The following is a 21,974-nucleotide window of genomic DNA, read 5'->3' as shown; positions in this document are numbered from 1 at the left end:
AGGTGTGTTGCAGTACCGGCGCTCCACCGGCAGGGGGAGCTCTGACACCGGAAACCGGACGGCTCACGTGACTCTGGAGGGTCGCTATGATCTGTTTTACCAATCAGAGCAGCCGATTTTCATCCAGCAATAAAACCCTTTTCTGTTTTCTGCAGGTTGGCATAAAAACTTTTATCTGATTTTATCTTTGTCATGTCGGCAAAGAAAACGACTCTCCTGAACGCTCCGCCCACCCTCCTCTTCATCATCCCACCCTCCTCTTCATCATCCCACCCTCCTCTTCATCATGCTCACTGTAGTCTTCATTGGACCCACCGCCTAGTTGTGGGTTTGTTTTCAGTGTTCCTGGGCCAGGACAGACCAGGATGGACCAGGACAGACCAGACCAGGATGGACCAGGATGGACCAGGACAGACCAGACCAGGATGGACCAGGACAGACCAGGACAGACCAGGATGGACCAGGACAGACCAGGACAGACCAGGATGGACCAGGACAGACCAGGATGAACCAGGACAGCCCAGACCAGGACAGACCAGGATTCCAGGGGGATTCTGTGAAATTTGGACTTTCTGAAGTAAAACCAGAATAAATTTGAGGTTCTGATTCTTTTCGCTTCATCTGTAAACATTCACTTCCATCCATCCTTGACAGACACAAAGTCCTGGGAAGGACATGGTCAATATGTGGGAGGGTTTTATTGACGAGGGGGCGGGGCCATACTGAGTGCCTCTGCCATTATGAATAAGGGGCGGGGCTATAAGGGATGGGGCGGGGCCAGCCGGCAGCTCCACTGGGAGCTGAGAGTCTGAGCTCAGACGTTTGGGAGAGCTGCGTCATCTCTGCCATGGCCTGTCTGATGGCCGCCTGGTCCGTCCACAACCCCACTGTCACCAACTCCATCATCATGGTGAGCACGCGCGCGCGCGCACACACACACACACACACACTCTCACTCACCAGGGCTGCTGCTGGAAGTATTACAGTTTTATCTAGGACCTGCTCCGAGTTCAGGATCTGAAGGTGGAACCAGTAAGACCACAGTACCATCCTCGCCCAAACCGAGACGGATCCTGACAGGAAATCCTCCTCCGTGTTTAGAGCATGTAGACCCGACCTGAACCTTCATGGCACCTGCAGAGAAGCCCAGGACTCGCAAGACCTGAGGCTCACCTGCTCCAGTGGAGTCCACAGGTGTGAAGACTGCCCATGTCAGGACACATTTAGAGACGTTAGACATGACTGTTCGGACCAGTGAGGACATTAGCTGTTCTGAAGATTCAGAAACCAGAGAGGGCAGGGGGACCGTATACATATACACAAACCCTGGTACTCTGTGGACGAGTCTAAAAAGTTTAAATGCAACAAAGCCACCAAACTGGACTGCTTCCACAAAAGAATTTGTTGGTACAGATCTAGGAACCAGGTCTTGATCCAGTCTTTATTCAGTCCTGATCCAGTCCTGATTAATTCTTGATGTAGAATAAAAATATTCACTATAAGATCCTTAGAACTAGATCTGGTTCTGACACAGTCCAGGATTTAGATTGATGTTTGAGTCAGAACGTGTAAATTGAGTTAGGACAGAGTCCTGCAGGTGTGATGTGGTTCAGGTGCTTTGTGGTGGTCTGGGAGCAGGTGCTGAACCACAGCAGCTGTCTGAACTGGACTGTGTCCAGCAGTGACCTCTGAGGCAGATTAACGTCCATATGGAGGCAGGTTGTCTGACATTGTCCCACATGCTGCCCTGCTGCCGGCTAATCTTCTGCTCAGCTAACGTCCAACAGGACCAGCAACAGAATCCTCCACGTCACGCTTCCTGTGCAGGTTTTACTGATCCAGCTACACATTGTGGTCTCTCATTGGGATGACAACCTGCACATGGCGTTCAGGTCTGAAAAAAAAGTATGAACAAGAATAAACTAGTTCTATTTCAAATCAACTGATCCTGAAGTCCTGGTGGTCCGACTGGTCCAGCTTGACTAGGTTTACCTGCAGATCTTCCCAGAAGTAATTTATGGTCCAGATGTGGTCCTGTTTCGTCCTGTGGTGACTTCATTGTCTACACCCACATTGAGGTCTGGGATGTACCTGCTAAATACTGTAATTACTGAGTAAACATATAAATGTTGCAGTGACGTGCGTCATGCTTCACAATGGATGGAGGATGGGGTGAGTTTTTAGGGACCAGGGAGATTTCCTGGCAAATGATCAAGACTGGCTGATAAGCAGATTTAGAGTCCTGACAGCTGGGCTCTTACATCTGTGTACTAAACTGGGTCCAGTATAGATGGACCGACCCGCCGGAACCGTGTGATCCCAGTATGTCTTCAGTTGTTGATATCTCTTGGGTTCCTGGCAGCTGGCTCTGTCCAGCGAGGATTAGCCGACAGTTCAGCTGCAAAACAGGAGACGTCTGCCAGAGTATCTTATGGCCCAGTCCAAGCCCAGTCCCAGTTCCAACCCAGTTCCAACCCAGTCCAAGCCTAGTCCCAGTTCCAACCCAGTTCCAACCCAGGCCATCCCCAGTCCCAGTTCCAACCCAGTCCAAGCCTAGTCCCAGTTCCAACCCAGTTCCAACCCAGTCCAAGCCTAGTCCCAGTTCCAACCCAGTTCCAACCCAGGCCATCCCCATTCCCGGTTCCAACCCAGTCCAAGCCCAGTCCCAGTCCCAGTTCCGACCCAGTCCAAGCCCAGTCCCAGTTCTTACCCAGTTCCAACCCAGTCCAAGCCCAGTCCCAGTTCTTACCCAGTTCCAGCCCCGTCCCAGTTCTAACCCAGTTCCAGCCCAGTTCCAGCCCAGTCCCAGTTCCGACCCAGTACCGACCCAGTTCCAACCCAGTTCCAACCCAGTCCAAGCCCAGTCCCAGTTCCAGCCCAGTTCCAACCCAGTCCATGCCCAGTCCCAGTTCCAACCCAGTTCCAACCCAGTTCCAACCCAGTCCAAGCCCAGTCCCAGTTCCAACCCATTTCCAGGACAATCCCAGTTCCGACCCAGTACCGACCCAGTTTCAACCCAGTCCAAGCCCAGTCCCAGTTATAACGCAGTTCCAACCCAGTTCCAGCCCAGTCCCAGTTCCAACCCAGTACCAGCCCAGTCCCAGTTCCGACAAAGTTCCAGCCCAGTCCCAGTTCCAATCCCAGTTCCAACCCAGTTCCAGCCCAGTCCCAGTTCCATCCCAGTTCCAGCCCAGTCCCAGTTCCAACGCAGTTCCAGCCCAGTCCAAGCCCAGTCCCGGTTCTTACCCAATTCCAACCCAGTCCCAGTTCCGACCCAGTTCAAACCCAGTCCAAACCCAGTCCAAGCCCAGTTCCAGTTCCGACCCAGTTCCGGCCCACTCCAAGCCCAGTCCCAGTTCCAACCCAGTTCCAGCCCAGTCCAAGCCCAGTACCAGTTCTTAACTAGTTCCAACCCAGTTCCAACCCAGTCCAAGCCCAGTCCCAGTTCCAACCCAGTTCCAGCCCAGTCCAAGCCAAGTACCAGTTCTTAACTAGTTCCAACCCAGTTCCAACCCAGTCCAAGCCCAGTCCCAGTTCCAACCCAGTTCCTGCCCAATCCATGCCCAGTCCCAGTTCTAACCCAGTTCCAACCCAGTCCCAGCCCAGTCCCAGTTATAACCCAGTTCCAACCCAGTCCAAGCCCAGTCCCAGTTCCAACCCAGTTCCAGCCCAGTCCAAGCCCAGTACCAGTTCTTAACTAGTTCCAACCCAGTTCCAACCCAGTCCAAGCCCAGTCCCAGTTCCAACCCAGTTCCAGCCCAATCCATGCCCAGTCCCAGTTCTAACCCAGTTCCAACCCAGTTCCAACCCAGTCCAAGCCCAGTCCCAGTTCCAACCCAGTTCCAGCCCAGTCCAAGCCCAGTACCAGTTCTTAACTAGTTCCAACCCAGTTCCAACCCAGTCCAAGCCCAGTCCCAGTTCCAACCCAAATCCAGCCCAGTCCAAGCCCAGTACCAGTTCTTAACTAGTTCCAACCCAGTTCCAACCCAGTCCAAGCCCAGTCCCAGTTCCAGCCCAATCCATGCCCAGTCCCAGTTCTAACCCAGTTCCAACCCAGTCCCAGCCCAGTCCCAGTTATAACCCAGTTCCAACCCAGTTCCAGCCCAGTCCAAGCCCAGTACCAGTTCTTAACTAGTTCCAACCCAGTTCCAACCCAGTCCAAGCCCAGTCCCAGTTCCAACCCAGTTCCAGCCCAATCCATGCCCAGTCCCAGTTCTAACCCAGTTCCAACCCAGTTCCAACCCAGTCCAAGCCCAGTCCCAGTTCCAACCCAGTTCCAGCCCAATCCATGCCCAGTCCCAGTTCTAACCCAGTTCTAACCCAGTCTCAGCCCAGTCCCAGTTCCAACCCAGTTCCAGCCCAGTCCCAGTTCCAATCCCAGTTCCATCCCAGTTCCAGCCCAGTCCCAGTTCCAATGCAGTTCCAGACCAGTCCAAGCCCAGTCCCAGTTCTTACCCAGTTCCAGACCAGTCCAAGCCCAGTCCCAGTTCCAACCCAGTTCCAACCCATTCCAAGCCCAGTACCAGTTCTTAACTAGTTCCAACCCAGTTCCAACCCAGTCCAAGCCCAGTCCCAGTTCCAACCCAGTTCCAGCCCAATCCATGCCCAGTCCCAGTTCTAACCCAGTTCCAACCCAGTCCCAGCCCAGTCCCAGTTCCAACCCAGTTCCACCCCAGTCCAAGACTGTCCCAGTTCCAACCCAGTTCCAACCCAATCCAAGCCCAGTACCAGTTCCAACCCAGTCCAAGCCCATTCCCAGTTCCAACCCAGTCCAAGCCCAGTCCCAGTCCCAGTTCTGACCCAGTTCCGACCCAATTCTGACCCAGTTCCAACCCAGTCCAAGCCCAGTCCCAGTTCCAACCCAGTTCCAGCCCAGTCCCAGTTCCGACCCAGTACCGACCCAGTCCAACTGCAGTCCAACCCCAGTCCAAGCCCAGACCCAGTTCCAACCCAGTTCGCGCCCAGTCCAAGCCCAGTCCCAGTTCCAGCCCAGTTCCAACCCAGTCCAAGACTGTCCCAGTTCCAACCCAGTCCAAGCCCAGTTCCAGTTCCAACCCAGTTCCAGTCCAGTCCAAGCCGAGTCCCAGTTCCAACCCATTTCCAGGACAATCCCAGTTCCGACCCAGTACCGACCCAGTTCCAACCCAGTCCAAGCCCAGTCCCAGTTATAACCCAGTTCCAACCCAGTTTCAGCCCAGTCCCAGTTCCAACCCAGTACCAGCCGAATCCCAGTTCCGACACAGTTCCAGCCCAGTCCCAGTTCCAATCCCAGTTCAAACCCAGTTCCAGCCCAGTCCCAGTTCCAATCCCAGTTCCAACCCAGTACCAGCCGAATCCCAGTTCCGACACAGTTCCAGCCCAGTCCCAGTACCAATCCCAGTTCCAACCCAGTTCCTGCCCAGTCTCAGTTCCAACCCAGTTCCCGCCCAGTCCCCGGTCCGACACAGTTCCCGCCCAGTCCCAGTTCCAATCCCAGTTCCAACCAAGCTCCAGTCCAGTCCCAGTTCCAATCCCAGTTCCAATTCCAGTTCCAACCCAGTCCTGTCTAGCACCAGTTCCGACCCAGTTTCAATCCAGTTCCAACCCAGTTCCAGCCCAGTCCCAGTTATAACCCAGTTCCAACCCAGTTCCAGCCCAGTCCCAGTTCCAACCAAGCTCCAGTCCAGTCCCAGTTCCAATCCCAGTTCCAACCCAGTCCTGTCTAGTACCAGTTCCGACCCAGTAAATCCAGTTCCAACCCAGTCCAAGCCCAGTCCCAGTTATAACCCAGTTCCAACCCAGTTCCAGCCCAGTCCCAGTTCCAACCCAGTACCAGCCGAGTCCCAGTTCCGACAAAGTTCCAGCCCAGTCCCAGTTCCAATCCCAGTTCCAACCCAGTTCCAGCCCAGTCCCAGTTCCAATCCCAGTTCCATCCCAGTTCCAGCCCAGTCCCAGTTCTAACGCAGTTCCAGCCCAGTCCAAGCCCAGTCCAAGCCCAGTCCCGGTTCTTACCCAATTCCAACCCAGTCCCAGTTCCGACCCAGTTCAAACCCAGTCCAAGCCCAGTTCCAGTTCCAACCCAGTCCAAGCCCAGTCCCAGCCCAGTCCAAGCCCAGTACCAGTTCTTAACTAGTTCCAACCCAGTCCAAGCCCAGTCCCAGCCCAGTCCAAGCCCAGTACCAGTTCTTAACTAGTTCCAACCCAGTTCCAACCCAGTCCAAGCCCAGTCCCAGTTCCAAACCCAGTTCCAGCCCAGTCCAAGCCCAGTACCAGTTCTTAACTAGTTCCAACCCAGTTCCAACCCAGTCCAAGCCCAGTCCCAGTTCCAACCCAGTTCCAGCCCAATCCATGCCCAGTCCCAGTTCTAACCCAGTTCCAACCCAGTCCCAGCCCAGTCCCAGTTCCAACCCAGTTCCTGCCCAGTCCCAGTTCCAATCCCAGTTCCATCCCAGTTCCAGCCCAGTCCCAGTTCCAATGCAGTTCCAGACCAGTCCAAGCCCAGTCCCAGTTCTTACCCAGTTCCAGACCAGTCCAAGCCCAGTCCCAGTTCCAACCCAGTTCCAACCCATTCCAAGCCCAGTACCAGCCCAGTCCAAGCCCAGTACCAGTTCTTAACTAGTTCCAACCCAGTTCCAACCCAGTCCAAGCCCAGTCCCAGTTCCAAACCCAGTTCCAGCCCAGTCCAAGCCCAGTACCAGTCCTTAACTAGTTCCAACCCAGTTCCAACCCAGTCCAAGCCCAGTCCCAGTTCCAACCCAGTTCCAGCCCAATCCATGCCCAGTCCCAGTTCTAACCCAGTTCCAACCCAGTCCCAGCCCAGTCCCAGTTCCAACCCAGTTCCAGCCCAGTCCCAGTTCCAATCCCAGTTCCATCCCAGTTCCAGCCCAGTCCCAGTTCCAATCCCAGTTCCAACCCAGTCCAAGCCCAGTCCCAGTTCCAACCCAGTTCCAGCCCAATCCATGCCCAGTCCCAGTTCTAACCCAGTTCCAACCCAGTCCCAGCCCAGTCCCAGTTCCAACCCAGTTCCAGCCCAGTCCCAGTTCCAATCCCAGTTCCATCCCAGTTCCAGCCCAGTCCCATTTCCAACCCAGTTCCAGCCCAGTCCAAGCCCAGTACCAGTTCTTAACTAGTTCCAACCCAGTTCCAACCCAGTCCAAGCCCAGTCCCAGTTCCAACCCAGTTCCAGCCCCGTCCATGCCCAGTCCCAGTTCTAACCCAGTTCCAACCCAGTCCCAGCCCAGTCCCAGATCCAACCCAGTTCCAACCCAGTCCAAGACTGTCCCAGTTCCAACCCAGTCCAAGCCCAGTTCCAGTTCCAACCCAGTTCCAGTCCAGTCCAAGCCGAGTCCCAGTTCCAACCCATTTCCAGGACAATCCCAGTTCCGACCCAGTACCGACCCAGTTCCAACCCAGTCCAAGCCCAGTCCCAGTTATAACCCAGTTCCAACCCAGTTCCTGCCCAGTCCCAGTTATAACCCAGTTCCAACCCAGTCCAAGCCCAGTCCCAGTTCCAACCCATTTCCAGGACAATCCCAGTTCCGACCCAGTACCGACCCAGTTTCAACCCAGTCCAAGCCCAGTCCCAGTTATAACGCAGTTCCAACCCAGTTCCAGCCCAGTCCCAGTTCCAACCCAGTACCAGCCGAGTCCCAGTTCCGACAAAGTTCCAGCCCAGTCCCAGTTCCAATCCCAGTTCCAACCCAGTTCCAGCCCAGTCCCAGTTCCATCCCAGTTCCAGCCCAGTCCCAGTTCCAACGCAGTTCCAGCCCAGTCCAAGCCCAGTCCCGGTTCTTACCCAATTCCAACCCAGTCCCAGTTCCGACCCAGTTCAAACCCAGTCCAAACCCAGTCCAAGCCCAGTTCCATTTCCGACCCAGTTCCGGCCCACTCCAAGCCCAGTCCCAGTTCCAACCCAGTTCCAGCCCAGTCCAAGCCCAGTACCAGTTCTTAACTAGTTCCAACCCAGTTCCAACCCAGTCCAAGCCCAGTCCCAGTTCCAACCCAGTTCCAGCCCAGTCCAAGCCCAGTACCAGTTCTTAACTAGTTCCAACCCAGTTCCAACCCAGTCCAAGCCCAGTCCCAGTTCCAACCCAGTTCCAGCCCAATCCATGCCCAGTCCCAGTTCTAACCCAGTTCCAACCCAGTCCCAGCCCAGTCCCAGTTATAACCCAGTTCCAACCCAGTCCAAGCCCAGTCCCAGTTCCAACCCAGTTCCAGCCCAGTCCAAGCCCAGTACCAGTTCTTAACTAGTTCCAACCCAGTTCCAACCCAGTCCAAGCCCAGTCCCAGTTCCAACCCAGTTCCAGCCCAATCCATGCCCAGTCCCAGTTCTAACCCAGTTCCAACCCAGTTCCAACCCAGTCCAAGCCCAGTCCCAGTTCCAACCCAGTTCCAGCCCAGTCCAAGCCCAGTACCAGTTCTTAACTAGTTCCAACCCAGTTCCAACCCAGTCCAAGCCCAGTCCCAGTTCCAACCCAAATCCAGCCCAGTCCAAGCCCAGTACCAGTTCTTAACTAGTTCCAACCCAGTTCCAACCCAGTCCAAGCCCAGTCCCAGTTCCAGCCCAATCCATGCCCAGTCCCAGTTTTAACCCAGTTCCAACCCAGTCCCAGCCCAGTCCCAGTTATAACCCAGTTCCAACCCAGTTCCAGCCCAGTCCAAGCCCAGTACCAGTTCTTAACTAGTTCCAACCCAGTTCCAACCCAGTCCAAGCCCAGTCCCAGTTCCAACCCAGTTCCAGCCCAATCCATGCCCAGTCCCAGTTCTAACCCAGTTCCAACCCAGTTCCAACCCAGTCCAAGCCCAGTCCCAGTTCCAACCCAGTTCCAGCCCAATCCATGCCCAGTCCCAGTTCTAACCCAGTTCTAACCCAGTCCCAGCCCAGTCCCAGTTCCAACCCAGTTCCAGCCCAGTCCCAGTTCCAATCCCAGTTCCATCCCAGTTCCAGCCCAGTCCCAGTTCCAATGCAGTTCCAGACCAGTCCAAGCCCAGTCCCAGTTCTTACCCAGTTCCAGACCAGTCCAAGCCCAGTCCCAGTTCCAACCCAGTTCCAACCCATTCCAAGCCCAGTACCAGTTCTTAACTAGTTCCAACCCAGTTCCAACCCAGTCCAAGCCCAGTCCCAGTTCCAACCCAGTTCCAGCCCAATCCATGCCCAGTCCCAGTTCTAACCCAGTTCCAACCCAGTCCCAGCCCAGTCCCAGTTCCAACCCAGTTCCACCCCAGTCCAAGACTGTCCCAGTTCCAACCCAGTTCCAACCCAATCCAAGCCCAGTACCAGTTCCAACCCAGTCCAAGCCCATTCCCAGTTCCAACCCAGTCCAAGCCCAGTCCCAGTCCCAGTTCTGACCCAGTTCCGACCCAATTCTGACCCAGTTCCAACCCAGTCCAAGCCCAGTCCCAGTTCCAACCCAGTTCCAGCCCAGTCCCAGTTCCGACCCAGTACCGACCCAGTCCAACTGCAGTCCAACCCCAGTCCAAGCCCAGACCCAGTTCCAACCCAGTTCGCGCCCAGTCCAAGCCCAGTCCCAGTTCCAGCCCAGTTCCAACCCAGTCCAAGACTGTCCCAGTTCCAACCCAGTCCAAGCCCAGTTCCAGTTCCAACCCAGTTCCAGTCCAGTCCAAGCCGAGTCCCAGTTCCAACCCATTTCCAGGACAATCCCAGTTCCGACCCAGTACCGACCCAGTTCCAACCCAGTCCAAGCCCAGTCCCAGTTATAACCCAGTTCCAACCCAGTTTCAGCCCAGTCCCAGTTCCAACCCAGTACCAGCCGAATCCCAGTTCCGACACAGTTCCAGCCCAGTCCCAGTTCCAATCCCAGTTCAAACCCAGTTCCAGCCCAGTCCCAGTTCCAATCCCAGTTCCAACCCAGTACCAGCCGAATCCCAGTTCCGACACAGTTCCAGCCCAGTCCCAGTTCCAATCCAGTTCCAGCCCAGTCCCAGTACCAATCCCAGTTCCAACCCAGTTCCTGCCCAGTCTCAGTTCCAACCCAGTTCCCGCCCAGTCCCAGGTCCGACACAGTTCCAGCACAGTCCCAGTTCCAATCCCAGTTCCAACCAAGCTCCAGTCCAGTCCCAGTTCCAATCCCAGTTCCAATTCCAGTTCCAACCCAGTCCTGTCTAGTACCAGTTCCGACCCAGTTTCAATCCAGTTCCAACCCAGTTCCAGCCCAGTCCCAGTTATAACCCAGTTCCAACCCAGTTCCAGCCCAGTCCCAGTTCCAACCAAGCTCCAGTCCAGTCCCAGTTCCAATCCCAGTTCCAACCCAGTCCTGTCTAGTACCAGTTCCGACCCAGTAAATCCAGTTCCAACCCAGTCCAAGCCCAGTCCCAGTTATAACCCAGTTCCAACCCAGTTCCAGCCCAGTCCCAGTTCCAACCCAGTACCAGCCGAGTCCCAGTTCCGACAAAGTTCCAGCCCAGTCCAAGCCCAGTCCCAGTTCCAACCCAGTTCCAGCCCAGTCCAAGCCCAGTACCAGTTCTTAACTAGTTCCAACCCAGTTCCAACCCAGTCCAAGCCCAGTCCCAGTTCCAACCCAGTTCCAGCCCAGTCCAAGCCCAGTACCAGTTCTTAACTAGTTCCAACCCAGTTCCAACCCAGTCCAAGCCCAGTCCCAGTTCCAACCCAGTTCCAGCCCAATCCATGCCCAGTCCCAGTTCTAACCCAGTTCCAACCCAGTCCCAGCCCAGTCCCAGTTATAACCCAGTTCCAACCCAGTCCAAGCCCAGTCCCAGTTCCAACCCAGTTCCAGCCCAGTCCAAGCCCAGTACCAGTTCTTAACTAGTTCCAACCCAGTTCCAACCCAGTCCAAGCCCAGTCCCAGTTCCAACCCAGTTCCAGCCCAATCCATGCCCAGTCCCAGTTCTAACCCAGTTCCAACCCAGTTCCAACCCAGTCCAAGCCCAGTCCCAGTTCCAACCCAGTTCCAGCCCAGTCCAAGCCCAGTACCAGTTCTTAACTAGTTCCAACCCAGTTCCAACCCAGTCCAAGCCCAGTCCCAGTTCCAACCCAAATCCAGCCCAGTCCAAGCCCAGTACCAGTTCTTAACTAGTTCCAACCCAGTTCCAACCCAGTCCAAGCCCAGTCCCAGTTCCAGCCCAATCCATGCCCAGTCCCAGTTTTAACCCAGTTCCAACCCAGTCCCAGCCCAGTCCCAGTTATAACCCAGTTCCAACCCAGTTCCAGCCCAGTCCAAGCCCAGTACCAGTTCTTAACTAGTTCCAACCCAGTTCCAACCCAGTCCAAGCCCAGTCCCAGTTCCAACCCAGTTCCAGCCCAATCCATGCCCAGTCCCAGTTCTAACCCAGTTCCAACCCAGTTCCAACCCAGTCCAAGCCCAGTCCCAGTTCCAACCCAGTTCCAGCCCAATCCATGCCCAGTCCCAGTTCTAACCCAGTTCTAACCCAGTCCCAGCCCAGTCCCAGTTCCAACCCAGTTCCAGCCCAGTCCCAGTTCCAATCCCAGTTCCATCCCAGTTCCAGCCCAGTCCCAGTTCCAATGCAGTTCCAGACCAGTCCAAGCCCAGTCCCAGTTCTTACCCAGTTCCAGACCAGTCCAAGCCCAGTCCCAGTTCCAACCCAGTTCCAACCCATTCCAAGCCCAGTACCAGTTCTTAACTAGTTCCAACCCAGTTCCAACCCAGTCCAAGCCCAGTCCCAGTTCCAACCCAGTTCCAGCCCAATCCATGCCCAGTCCCAGTTCTAACCCAGTTCCAACCCAGTCCCAGCCCAGTCCCAGTTCCAACCCAGTTCCACCCCAGTCCAAGACTGTCCCAGTTCCAACCCAGTTCCAACCCAATCCAAGCCCAGTACCAGTTCCAACCCAGTCCAAGCCCATTCCCAGTTCCAACCCAGTCCAAGCCCAGTCCCAGTCCCAGTTCTGACCCAGTTCCGACCCAATTCTGACCCAGTTCCAACCCAGTCCAAGCCCAGTCCCAGTTCCAACCCAGTTCCAGCCCAGTCCCAGTTCCGACCCAGTACCGACCCAGTCCAACTGCAGTCCAACCCCAGTCCAAGCCCAGACCCAGTTCCAACCCAGTTCGCGCCCAGTCCAAGCCCAGTCCCAGTTCCAGCCCAGTTCCAACCCAGTCCAAGACTGTCCCAGTTCCAACCCAGTCCAAGCCCAGTTCCAGTTCCAACCCAGTTCCAGTCCAGTCCAAGCCGAGTCCCAGTTCCAACCCATTTCCAGGACAATCCCAGTTCCGACCCAGTACCGACCCAGTTCCAACCCAGTCCAAGCCCAGTCCCAGTTATAACCCAGTTCCAACCCAGTTTCAGCCCAGTCCCAGTTCCAACCCAGTACCAGCCGAATCCCAGTTCCGACACAGTTCCAGCCCAGTCCCAGTTCCAATCCCAGTTCAAACCCAGTTCCAGCCCAGTCCCAGTTCCAATCCCAGTTCCAACCCAGTACCAGCCGAATCCCAGTTCCGACACAGTTCCAGCCCAGTCCCAGTTCCAATCCAGTTCCAGCCCAGTCCCAGTACCAATCCCAGTTCCAACCCAGTTCCTGCCCAGTCTCAGTTCCAACCCAGTTCCCGCCCAGTCCCAGGTCCGACACAGTTCCAGCACAGTCCCAGTTCCAATCCCAGTTCCAACCAAGCTCCAGTCCAGTCCCAGTTCCAATCCCAGTTCCAATTCCAGTTCCAACCCAGTCCTGTCTAGTACCAGTTCCGACCCAGTTTCAATCCAGTTCCAACCCAGTTCCAGCCCAGTCCCAGTTATAACCCAGTTCCAACCCAGTTCCAGCCCAGTCCCAGTTCCAACCAAGCTCCAGTCCAGTCCCAGTTCCAATCCCAGTTCCAACCCAGTCCTGTCTAGTACCAGTTCCGACCCAGTAAATCCAGTTCCAACCCAGTCCAAGCCCAGTCCCAGTTATAACCCAGTTCCAACCCAGTTCCAGCCCAGTCCCAGTTCCAACCCAGTACCAGCCGAGTCCCAGTTCCGACAAAGTTCCAGCCCAGTCCCAGTTCCAATCCCAGTTCCAACCCAGTTCCAGCCCAGTCCCAGTTCCTATCCCAGTTCCATCCCAGTTCCAGCCCAGTCCCAGTTCTAACGCAGTTCCAGCCCAGTCCAAGCCCAGTCCAAGCCCAGTCCCGGTTCTTACCCAATTCCAACCCAGTCCCAGTTCCGACCCAGTTCAAACCCAGTCCAAGCCCAGTTCCAGTTCCAACCCAGTCCAAGCCCAGTCCCAGCCCAGTCCAAGCCCAGTACCAGTTCTTAACTAGTTCCAACCCAGTCCAAGCCCAGTCCCAGCCCAGTCCAAGCCCAGTACCAGTTCTTAACTAGTTCCAACCCAGTTCCAACCCAGTCCAAGCCCAGTCCCAGTTCCAAACCCAGTTCCAGCCCAGTCCAAGCCCAGTACCAGTTCTTAACTAGTTCCCACCCAGTTCCAACCCAGTCCAAGCCCAGTCCCAGTTCCAACCCAGTTCCAGCCCAATCCATGCCCAGTCCCAGTTCTAACCCAGTTCCAACCCAGTCCCAGCCCAGTCCCAGTTCCAACCCAGTTCCAATCCCAGTTCCATCCCAGTTCCAGCCCAGTCCCAGTTCCAATGCAGTTCCAGACCAGTCCAAGCCCAGTCCCAGTTCTTACCCAGTTCCAGACCAGTCCAAGCCCAGTCCCAGTTCCAACCCAGTTCCAACCCATTCCAAGCCCAGTACCAGCCCAGTCCAAGCCCAGTACCAGTTCTTAACTAGTTCCAACCCAGTTCCAACCCAGTCCAAGCCCAGTCCCAGTTCCAAACCCAGTTCCAGCCCAGTCCAAGCCCAGTACCAGTTCTTAACTAGTTCCAACCCAGTTCCAACCCAGTCCAAGCCCAGTCCCAGTTCCAACCCAGTTCCAGCCCAATCCATGCCCAGTCCCAGTTCTAACCCAGTTCCAACCCAGTCCCAGCCCAGTCCCAGTTCCAACCCAGTTCCAGCCCAGTCCCAGTTCCAATCCCAGTTCCATCCCAGTTCCAGCCCAGTCCCAGTTCCAATCCCAGTTCCAACCCAGTCCAAGCCCAGTCCCAGTTCCAACCCAGTTCCAGCCCAATCCATGCCCAGTCCCAGTTCTAACCCAGTTCCAACCCAGTCCCAGCCCAGTCCCAGTTCCAACCCAGTTCCAGCCCAGTCCCAGTTCCAATCCCAGTTCCATCCCAGTTCCAGCCCAGTCCCAGTTCCAATCCCAGTTCCAACCCAGTCCAAGCCCAGTCCCAGTTCCAACCCAGTTCCAGCCCAATCCATGCCCAGTCCCAGTTCTAACCCAGTTCCAACCCAGTCCCAGCCCAGTCCCAGTTCCAACCCAGTTCCAGCCCAGTCCCAGTTCCAATCCCAGTTCCATCCCAGTTCCAGCCCAGTCCCATTTCCAAGCCCAGTACCAGCCCATTCCAAGCCCAGTACCAGTTCTTAACTAGTTCCAACCCAGTTCCAACCCAGTCCAAGCCCAGTCCCAGTTCCAAACCCAGTTCCAGCCCAGTCCAAGCCCAGTACCAGTTCTTAACTAGTTCCAACCCAGTTCCAACCCAGTCCAAGCCCAGTCCCAGTTCCAACCCAGTTCCAGCCCAATCCATGCCCAGTCCCAGTTCTAACCCAGTTCCAACCCAGTCCCAGCCCAGTCCCAGTTCCAACCCAGTTCCAGCCCAGTCCCAGTTCCAATCCCAGTTCCATCCCAGTTCCAGCCCAGTCCCAGTTCCGACCCAGTACCGACCCAGTCCAACTGCAGTCCAACCCCAGTCCAAGCCCAGACCCAGTTCCAACCCAGTTCGCGCCCAGTCCAAGCCCAGTCCCAGTTCCAGCCCAGTTCCAACCCAGTCCAAGACTGTCCCAGTTCCAACCCAGTCCAAGCCCAGTTCCAGTTCCAACCCAGTTCCAGTCCAGTCCAAGCCGAGTCCCAGTTCCAACCCATTTCCAGGACAATCCCAGTTCCGACCCAGTACCGACCCAGTTCCAACCCAGTCCAAGCCCAGTCCCAGTCATAACCCAGTTCCAACCCAGTTTCAGCCCAGTCCCAGTTCCAACCCAGTACCAGCCGGATCCCAGTTCCGACACAGTTCCAGCCCAGTCCCAGTTCCAATCCCAGTTCAAACCCAGTTCCAGCCCAGTCCCAGTTCCAATCCCAGTTCCAACCCAGTACCAGCCGAATCCCAGTTCCGACACAGTTCCAGCCCAGTCCCAGTTCCATTCCAGTTCCAGCCCAGTCCCAGTACCAATCCCAGTTCCAACCCAGTTCCAGCCCAGTCTCAGTTCCAACCCAGTTCCCGCCCAGTCCCAGGTCCGACACAGTTCCAGCACAGTCCCAGTTCCAATCCCAGTTCCAACCAAGCTCCAGTCCAGTCCCAGTTCCAATCCCAGTTCCAATTCCAGTTCCAACCCAGTCCTGTCTAGTACCAGTTCCGACCCAGTTTCAATCCAGTTCCAACCCAGTTCCAGCCCAGTCCCAGTTATAACCCAGTTCCAACCCAGTTCCAGCCCAGTCCCAGTTCCAACCAAGCTCCAGTCCAGTCCCAGTTCCAATCCCAGTTCCAACCCAGTCCTGTCTAGTACCAGTTCCGACCCAGTAAATCCAGTTCCAACCCAGTCCAAGCCCAGTCCAAGTTATAACCCAGTTCCAAACCAGTTCCAGCCCAGTCCCAGTTCCAACCCAGTACCAGCCGAGTCCCAGTTCCGACAAAGTTCCAGCCCAGTCCCAGTTCCAATCCCAGTTCCAACCCAGTTCCAGCCCAGTCCCAGTTCCAATCCCAGTTCCATCCCAGTTCCAGCCCAGTCCCAGTTCTAACGCAGTTCCAGCCCAGTCCAAGCCCAGTCCAAGCCCAGTCCCGGTTCTTACCCAATTCCAACCCAGTCCCAGTTCCGACCCAGTTCAAACCCAGTCCAAGCCCAGTTCCAGTTCCAACCCAGTTCCGGCCCAGTCCAAGCCCAGTCCCAGCCCAGTCCAAGCCCAGTACCAGTTCTTAACTAGTTCCAACCCAGTTCCAACCCAGTCCAAGCCCAGTCCCAGTTCCAAACCCAGTTCCAGCCCAGTCCAAGCCCAGTACCAGTTCTTAACTAGTTCCAACCCAGTTCCAACCCAGTCCAAGCCCAGTCCCAGTTCCAACCCAGTTCCAGCCCAATCCATGCCCAGTCCCAGTTCTAACCCAGTTCCAACCCAGTCCCAGCCCAGTCCCAGTTCCAACCCAGTTCCAGCCCAGTCCCAGTTCCAATCCCAGTTCCATCCCAGTTCCAGCCCAGTCCCAGTTCCAATGCAGTTCCACACCAGTCCAAGCCCAGTCCCAGTTCTTAACTAGTTCCAGACCAGTCCAAGCCCAGTCCCAGTTCCAACCCAGTTCCAACCCATTCCAAGCCCAGTACCAGTTCTTAACTAGTTCCAACCCAGTTCCAACCCAGTCCAAGCCCAGTCCCAGTTCCAACCCAGTTCCAGCCCAATCCATGCCCAGTCCCAGTTCTAACCCAGTTCCAACCCAGTCCCAGCCCAGTCCCAGTTCCAACCCAGTTCCACCCCAGTCCAAGACTGTCCCAGTTCCAACCCAGTTCCAACCCAATCCAAGCCCAGTACCAGTTCCAACTCAGTTCCAACCCAGTCCAAGCCCATTCCCAGTTCCAACCCAGTCCAAACCCAGTCCCAGTCCCAGTTCTGACCCAGTTCTGATCCAATTCTAACCCAGTTCCAACCCAGTCCAAGCCCAGTCCCAGTTCCAACCCAGTTCCAGCCCAGTCCCAGTTCCGACCCAGTACCGACCCAGTCCAACTGCAGTCCAACCCCAGTCCAACCCCAGACCCAGTTCCAACCCAGTTCGCGCCCAGTCCAAGCCCAGTCCCAGTTCCAGCCCAGTCAAAGCCCAGTCCCAGTTCTAACCCAGTTCCAGCCCAGTTCCAGCCCAGTCCCAGTTCCGACCCAGTACCGACCCAGTTCCAACCCAGTTCCAACCCAGTCCAAGCCCAGTCCCAGTTCCAACCCAGTTCCAGCCCAGTCCAAGCCCAGTACCAGTTCTTAACTAGTTCCAACCCAGTTCCAACCCAGTCCAAGCCCAGTCCCAGTTCCAACCCAGTTCCAGCCCCGTCCATGCCCAGTCCCAGTTCTAACCCAGTTCCAACCCAGTCCCAGCCCAGTCCCAGATCCAACCCAGTTCCAACCCAGTCCAAGACTGTCCCAGTTCCAACCCAGTCCAAGCCCAGTTCCAGTTCCAACCCAGTTCCAGTCCAGTCCAAGCCGAGTCCCAGTTCCAACCCATTTCCAGGACAATCCCAGTTCCGACCCAGTACCGACCCAGTTCCAACCCAGTCCAAGCCCAGTCCCAGTTATAACCCAGTTCCAACCCAGTTCCTGCCCAGTCCCAGTTCCAACCCAGTACCAGCCGAATCCCAGTTCCGACACAGTTCCAGCCCAGTCCCAGTTCCAATCCCAGTTCAAACCCAGTTCCAGCCCAGTCCCAGTTCCAATCCCAGTTCCAACCCAGTACCAGCCGAATCCCAGTTCCAACCCAGTTCCAACCCAATCCAAGCCCAGTTCCAGTTCCAACTCAGTTCCAACCCAGTCCAAGCCAAGTCCCAGTTCCAGCCCAGTCAAAGCCCAGTCCCAGTTCTAACCCAGTTCCAGCCCAGTCCCAGTTCCAATCCCAGTTTCATCCCAGTTCCAGCCCAGTCCCAGTTCCAATGCAGTTCCAGACCAGTCCAAGCCCAGTCCCAGTTCTTACCCAGTTCCAGACCAGTCCAAGCCCAGTCCCAGTTCCAACCCAGTTCAGACCCTTTCCAAGCCCAGTACCAGTTCTAACCCAGTTCCAACCCAGTCCCAGCCCAGTCCCAGTTCCAACCCAGTTCCACCCCAGTCCAAGACTCTCCCAGTTCCAACCCAGTTCCAACCCAATCCAAGCCCAGTGCCAGTTCTTAACTAGTTCCAACCCAGTTCCAACCCAGTCCAAGCCCAGTCCCAGTTCCAACCCAGTTCCAGCCCCGTCCATGCCCAGTCCCAGTTCTAACCCAGTTCCAACCCAGTCCCAGCCCAGTCCCAGATCCAACCCAGTTCCAACCCAGTCCAAGACTGTCCCAGTTCCAACCCAGTCCAAGCCCAGTTCCAGTTCCAACCCAGTTCCAGTCCAGTCCAAGCCGAGTCCCAGTTCCAACCCATTTCCAGGACAATCCCAGTTCCGACCCAGTACCGACCCAGTTCCAACCCAGTCCAAGCCCAGTCCCAGTTATAACCCAGTTCCAACCCAGTTCCTGCCCAGTCCCAGTTCCAACCCAGTACCAGCCGAATCCCAGTTCCGACACAGTTCCAGCCCAGTCCCAGTTCCAATCCCAGTTCAAACCCAGTTCCAGCCCAGTCCCAGTTCCAATCCCAGTTCCAACCCAGTACCAGCCGAATCCCAGTTCCAACCCAGTTCCAACCCAATCCAAGCCCAGTACCAGTTCCAACTCAGTTCCAACCCAGTCCAAGCCAAGTCCCAGTTCCAGCCCAGTCAAAGCCCAGTCCCAGTTCTAACCCAGTTCCAGCCCAGTCCCAGTTCCAATCCCAGTTTCATCCCAGTTCCAGCCCAGTCCCAGTTCCAATGCAGTTCCAGACCAGTCCAAGCCCAGTCCCAGTTCTTACCCAGTTCCAGACCAGTCCAAGCCCAGTCCCAGTTCCAACCCAGTTCAGACCCTTTCCAAGCCCAGTACCAGTTCTAACCCAGTTCCAACCCAGTCCCAGCCCAGTCCCAGTTCCAACCCAGTTCCACCCCAGTCCAAGACTCTCCCAGTTCCAACCCAGTTCCAACCCAATCCAAGCCCAGTACCAGTTCCAACTCAGTTCCAACCCAGTCCAAGCCCATTCCCAGTTCCAACCCAGTCCAAACCCAGTCCCAGTCCCAGTTCTGACCCAGTTCCGACCCAATTCTGACCCAGTTCCAACCCAGTCCAAGCCCAGTCCCAGTTCCAACCCAGTTCCAGCCCAGTCCCAGTTCCGACCCAGTACCGACCCAGTCCAACTGCAGTCCAACCCCAGTCCAACCCCAGACCCAGTTCCAACCCAGTTCGCGCCCAGTCCAAGCCCAGTCCCAGTTCCAGCCCAGTCAAAGCCCAGTCCCAGTTCTAACCCAGTTCCAGCCCAGTTCCAGCCCAGTCCCAGTTCCGACCCAGTACCGACCCAGTTCCAACCCAGTTCCTACCCAGTCCAAGCCCAGTCCCAGTTCCAACCCAGTTCCAACCCAGTCCAAGCCCAGTCCCAGTTCCAACCCAGTTCCAGCCCCGTCCATGCCCAGTCCCAGTTCTAACCCAGTTCCAACCCAGTCCCAGCCCAGTCCCAGATCCAACCCAGTTCCAACCCAGTCCAAGACTGTCCCAGTTCCAACCCAGTCCAAGCCCAGTTCCAGTTCCAACCCAGTTCCAACCCAGTTCCTGCCCAGTCTCAGTTCCAACCCAGTTCCCGCCCAGTCCCAGGTCCGACACAGTTCCAGCACAGTCCCAGTTCCAATCCCAGTTCCAACCAAGCTCCAGTCCAGTCCCAGTTCCAGTCCCAGTTCCAATCCCAGTTCCAATCCCAGTTCCAACCCAGTCCTGTCTAGTACCAGTTCCGACCCAGTTTCAATCCAGTTCCAACCCAGTTCCAGCCCAGTCCCAGTTATAACCCAGTTCCAACCCAGTTCCAGCCCAGTCCCAGTTCCAACCAAGCTCCAGTCCAGTCCCAGTTCCAATCCCAGTTCCAACCCAGTCCTGTCTAGTACCAGTTCCGACCCAGTTTCAATCCAGTTCTAACCCAGTCCAAGCCCAGTCCCAGTTATAACCCAGTTCCAACCCAGTTCCAGCCCAGTCCCAGTTCCAACCCAGTACCAGCCGAGTCCCAGTTCCGACAAAGTTCCAGCCCAGTCCCAGTTCCAATCCCAGTTCCAACCCAGTTCCAGCCCAGTCCCAGTTCCAATCCCAGTTCCATCCCAGTTCCAGCCCAGTCCCAGTTTTAACGCAGTTCCAGCCCAGTCCCAGCCCAGTCCAAGCCCAGTCCCGGTTCTTACCCAATTCCAACCCAGTCCCAGTTCCGACCCAGTTCAAACCCAGTCCAAGCCCAGTTCCAGTTCCAACCCAGTTCCGGCCCAGTCCAAGCCCAGTCCCAGCCCAGTCCAAGCCCAGTACCAGTTCTTAACTAGTTCCAACCCAGTTCCAACCCAGTCCAAGCCCAGTCCCAGTTCCAAACCCAGTTCCAGCCCAGTCCAAGCCCAGTACCAGTTCTTAACTAGTTCCAACCCAGTTCCAACCCAGTCCAAGCCCAGTCCCAGTTCCAACCCAGTTCCAGCCCAATCCATGCCCAGTCCCAGTTCTAACCCAGTTCCAACCCAGTCCCAGCCCAGTCCCAGTTCCAACCCAGTTCCAGCCCAGTCCCAGTTCCAATCCCAGTTCCATCCCAGTTCCAGCCCAGTCCCAGTTCCAATGCAGTTCCAGACCAGTCCAAGCCCAGTCCCAGTTCTTACCCAGTTCCAACCCAGTCCAAGCCCAGTCCCAGTTCCAACCCAGTTCCAACCCATTCCAAGCCCAGTACCAGTTCTTAACTAGTTCCAACCCAGTTCCAACCCAGTCCAAGCCTAGTCCCAGTTCCAACCCAGTTCCAGCCCAATCCATGCCCAGTCCCAGTTCTAACCCAGTTCCAACCCAGTCCCAGCCCAGTCCCAGTTCCAACCCAGTTCCACCCCAGTCCAAGACTGTCCCAGTTCCAACCCAGTTCCAACCCAATCCAAGTCCAGTACCAGTTCCAACTCAGTTCCAACCCAGTCCAAGCCCATTCCCAGTTCCAACCCAGTCCAAACCCAGTCCCAGTCCCAGTTCTGACCCAGTTCCGACCCAATTCTGACCCAGTTCCAACCCAGTCCAAGCCCAGTCCCAGTTCCAACCCAGTTCCAGCCCAGTCCCAGTTCCGACCCAGTACCGACCCAGTCCAACTGCAGTCCAACCCCAGTCCAACCCCAGACCCAGTTCCAACCCAGTTCGCGCCCAGTCCAAGCCCAGTCCCAGTTCCAGCCCAGTCAAAGCCCAGTCCCAGTTCTAACCCAGTTCCAGCCCAGTTCCAGCCCAGTCCCAGTTCCGACCCAGTACCGACCCAGTTCCAACCCAGTCCAAGCCCAGTCCCAGTTCCAACCCAGTTCCAACCCAGTCCAAGCCCAGTCCCAGTTCCAACCCAGTTCCAGCCCCGTCCATGCCCAGTCCCAGTTCTAACCCAGTTCCAACCCAGTCCCAGCCCAGTCCCAGATCCAACCCAGTTCCAACCCAGTCCAAGACTGTCCCAGTTCCAACCCAGTCCAAGCCCAGTTCCAGTTCCAACCCAGTTCCAGTCCAGTCCAAGCCGAGTCCCAGTTCCAACCCATTTCCAGGACAATCCCAGTTCCGACCCAGTACCGACCCAGTTCCAACCCAGTCCAAGCCCAGTCCCAGTTATAACCCAGTTCCAACCCAGTTCCTGCCCAGTCCCAGTTCCAACCCAGTACCAGCCGAATCCCAGTTCCGACACAGTTCCAGCCCAGTCCCAGTTCCAATCCCAGTTCAAACCCAGTTCCAGCCCAGTCCCAGTTCCAATCCCAGTTCCAACCCAGTACCAGCCGAATCCCAGTTCCGACACAGTTCCAGCCCAGTCCCAGTTCCAATCCAGTTCCAGCCCAGTCCCAGTACCAATCCCAGTTCCAACCCAGTTCCTGCCCAGTCTCAGTTCCAACCCAGTTCCCGCCCAGTCCCAGGTCCGACACAGTTCATGCACAGTCCCAGTTCCAATCCCAGTTCCAACCAAGCTCCAGTCCAGTCCCAGTTCCAATCCCAGTTCCAATCCCAGTTCCAACCCAGTCCTGTCTAGTACCAGTTCCGACCCAGTTTCAATCCAGTTCCAACCCAGTTCCAGCCCAGTCCCAGTTATAACCCAGTTCCAACCCAGTTCCAGCCCAGTCCCAGTTCCAACCAAGCTCCAGTCCAGTCCCAGTTCCAATCCCAGTTCCAACCCAGTCCTGTCTAGTACCAGTTCCGACCCAGTTTCAATCCAGTTCTAACCCAGTCCAAGCCCAGTCCCAGTTATA

General features: G+C 56.3%; 1 protein-coding gene across 1 annotated transcript in view; it reads left to right on the top strand.

Annotated features, from left to right (window-relative positions):
* Positions 1 to 847: 847 nt before the first annotated feature.
* abcg1 (ATP-binding cassette, sub-family G (WHITE), member 1) overlaps positions 848 to 21,974 on the top strand; it is a gene marked incomplete at both ends in the record, with an annotated part of 203,676 nt that continues 182,549 nt past the window's right edge. The window contains one exon of the mRNA XM_079246101.1: positions 848 to 910. Within this exon, the coding sequence (XP_079102227.1) occupies positions 848 to 910 (63 nt within the window). The remainder of the gene's footprint in view (positions 911 to 21,974) is intronic.

The sequence above is a fragment of the Telmatherina bonti genome, assembly GCF_933228915.1.
Source record: "Telmatherina bonti genome assembly, chromosome: 9".
Classification (NCBI taxonomy): domain Eukaryota; kingdom Metazoa; phylum Chordata; class Actinopteri; order Atheriniformes; family Telmatherinidae; genus Telmatherina; species Telmatherina bonti.
This window is presented reverse-complemented; position numbering and strand designations above follow the sequence as displayed.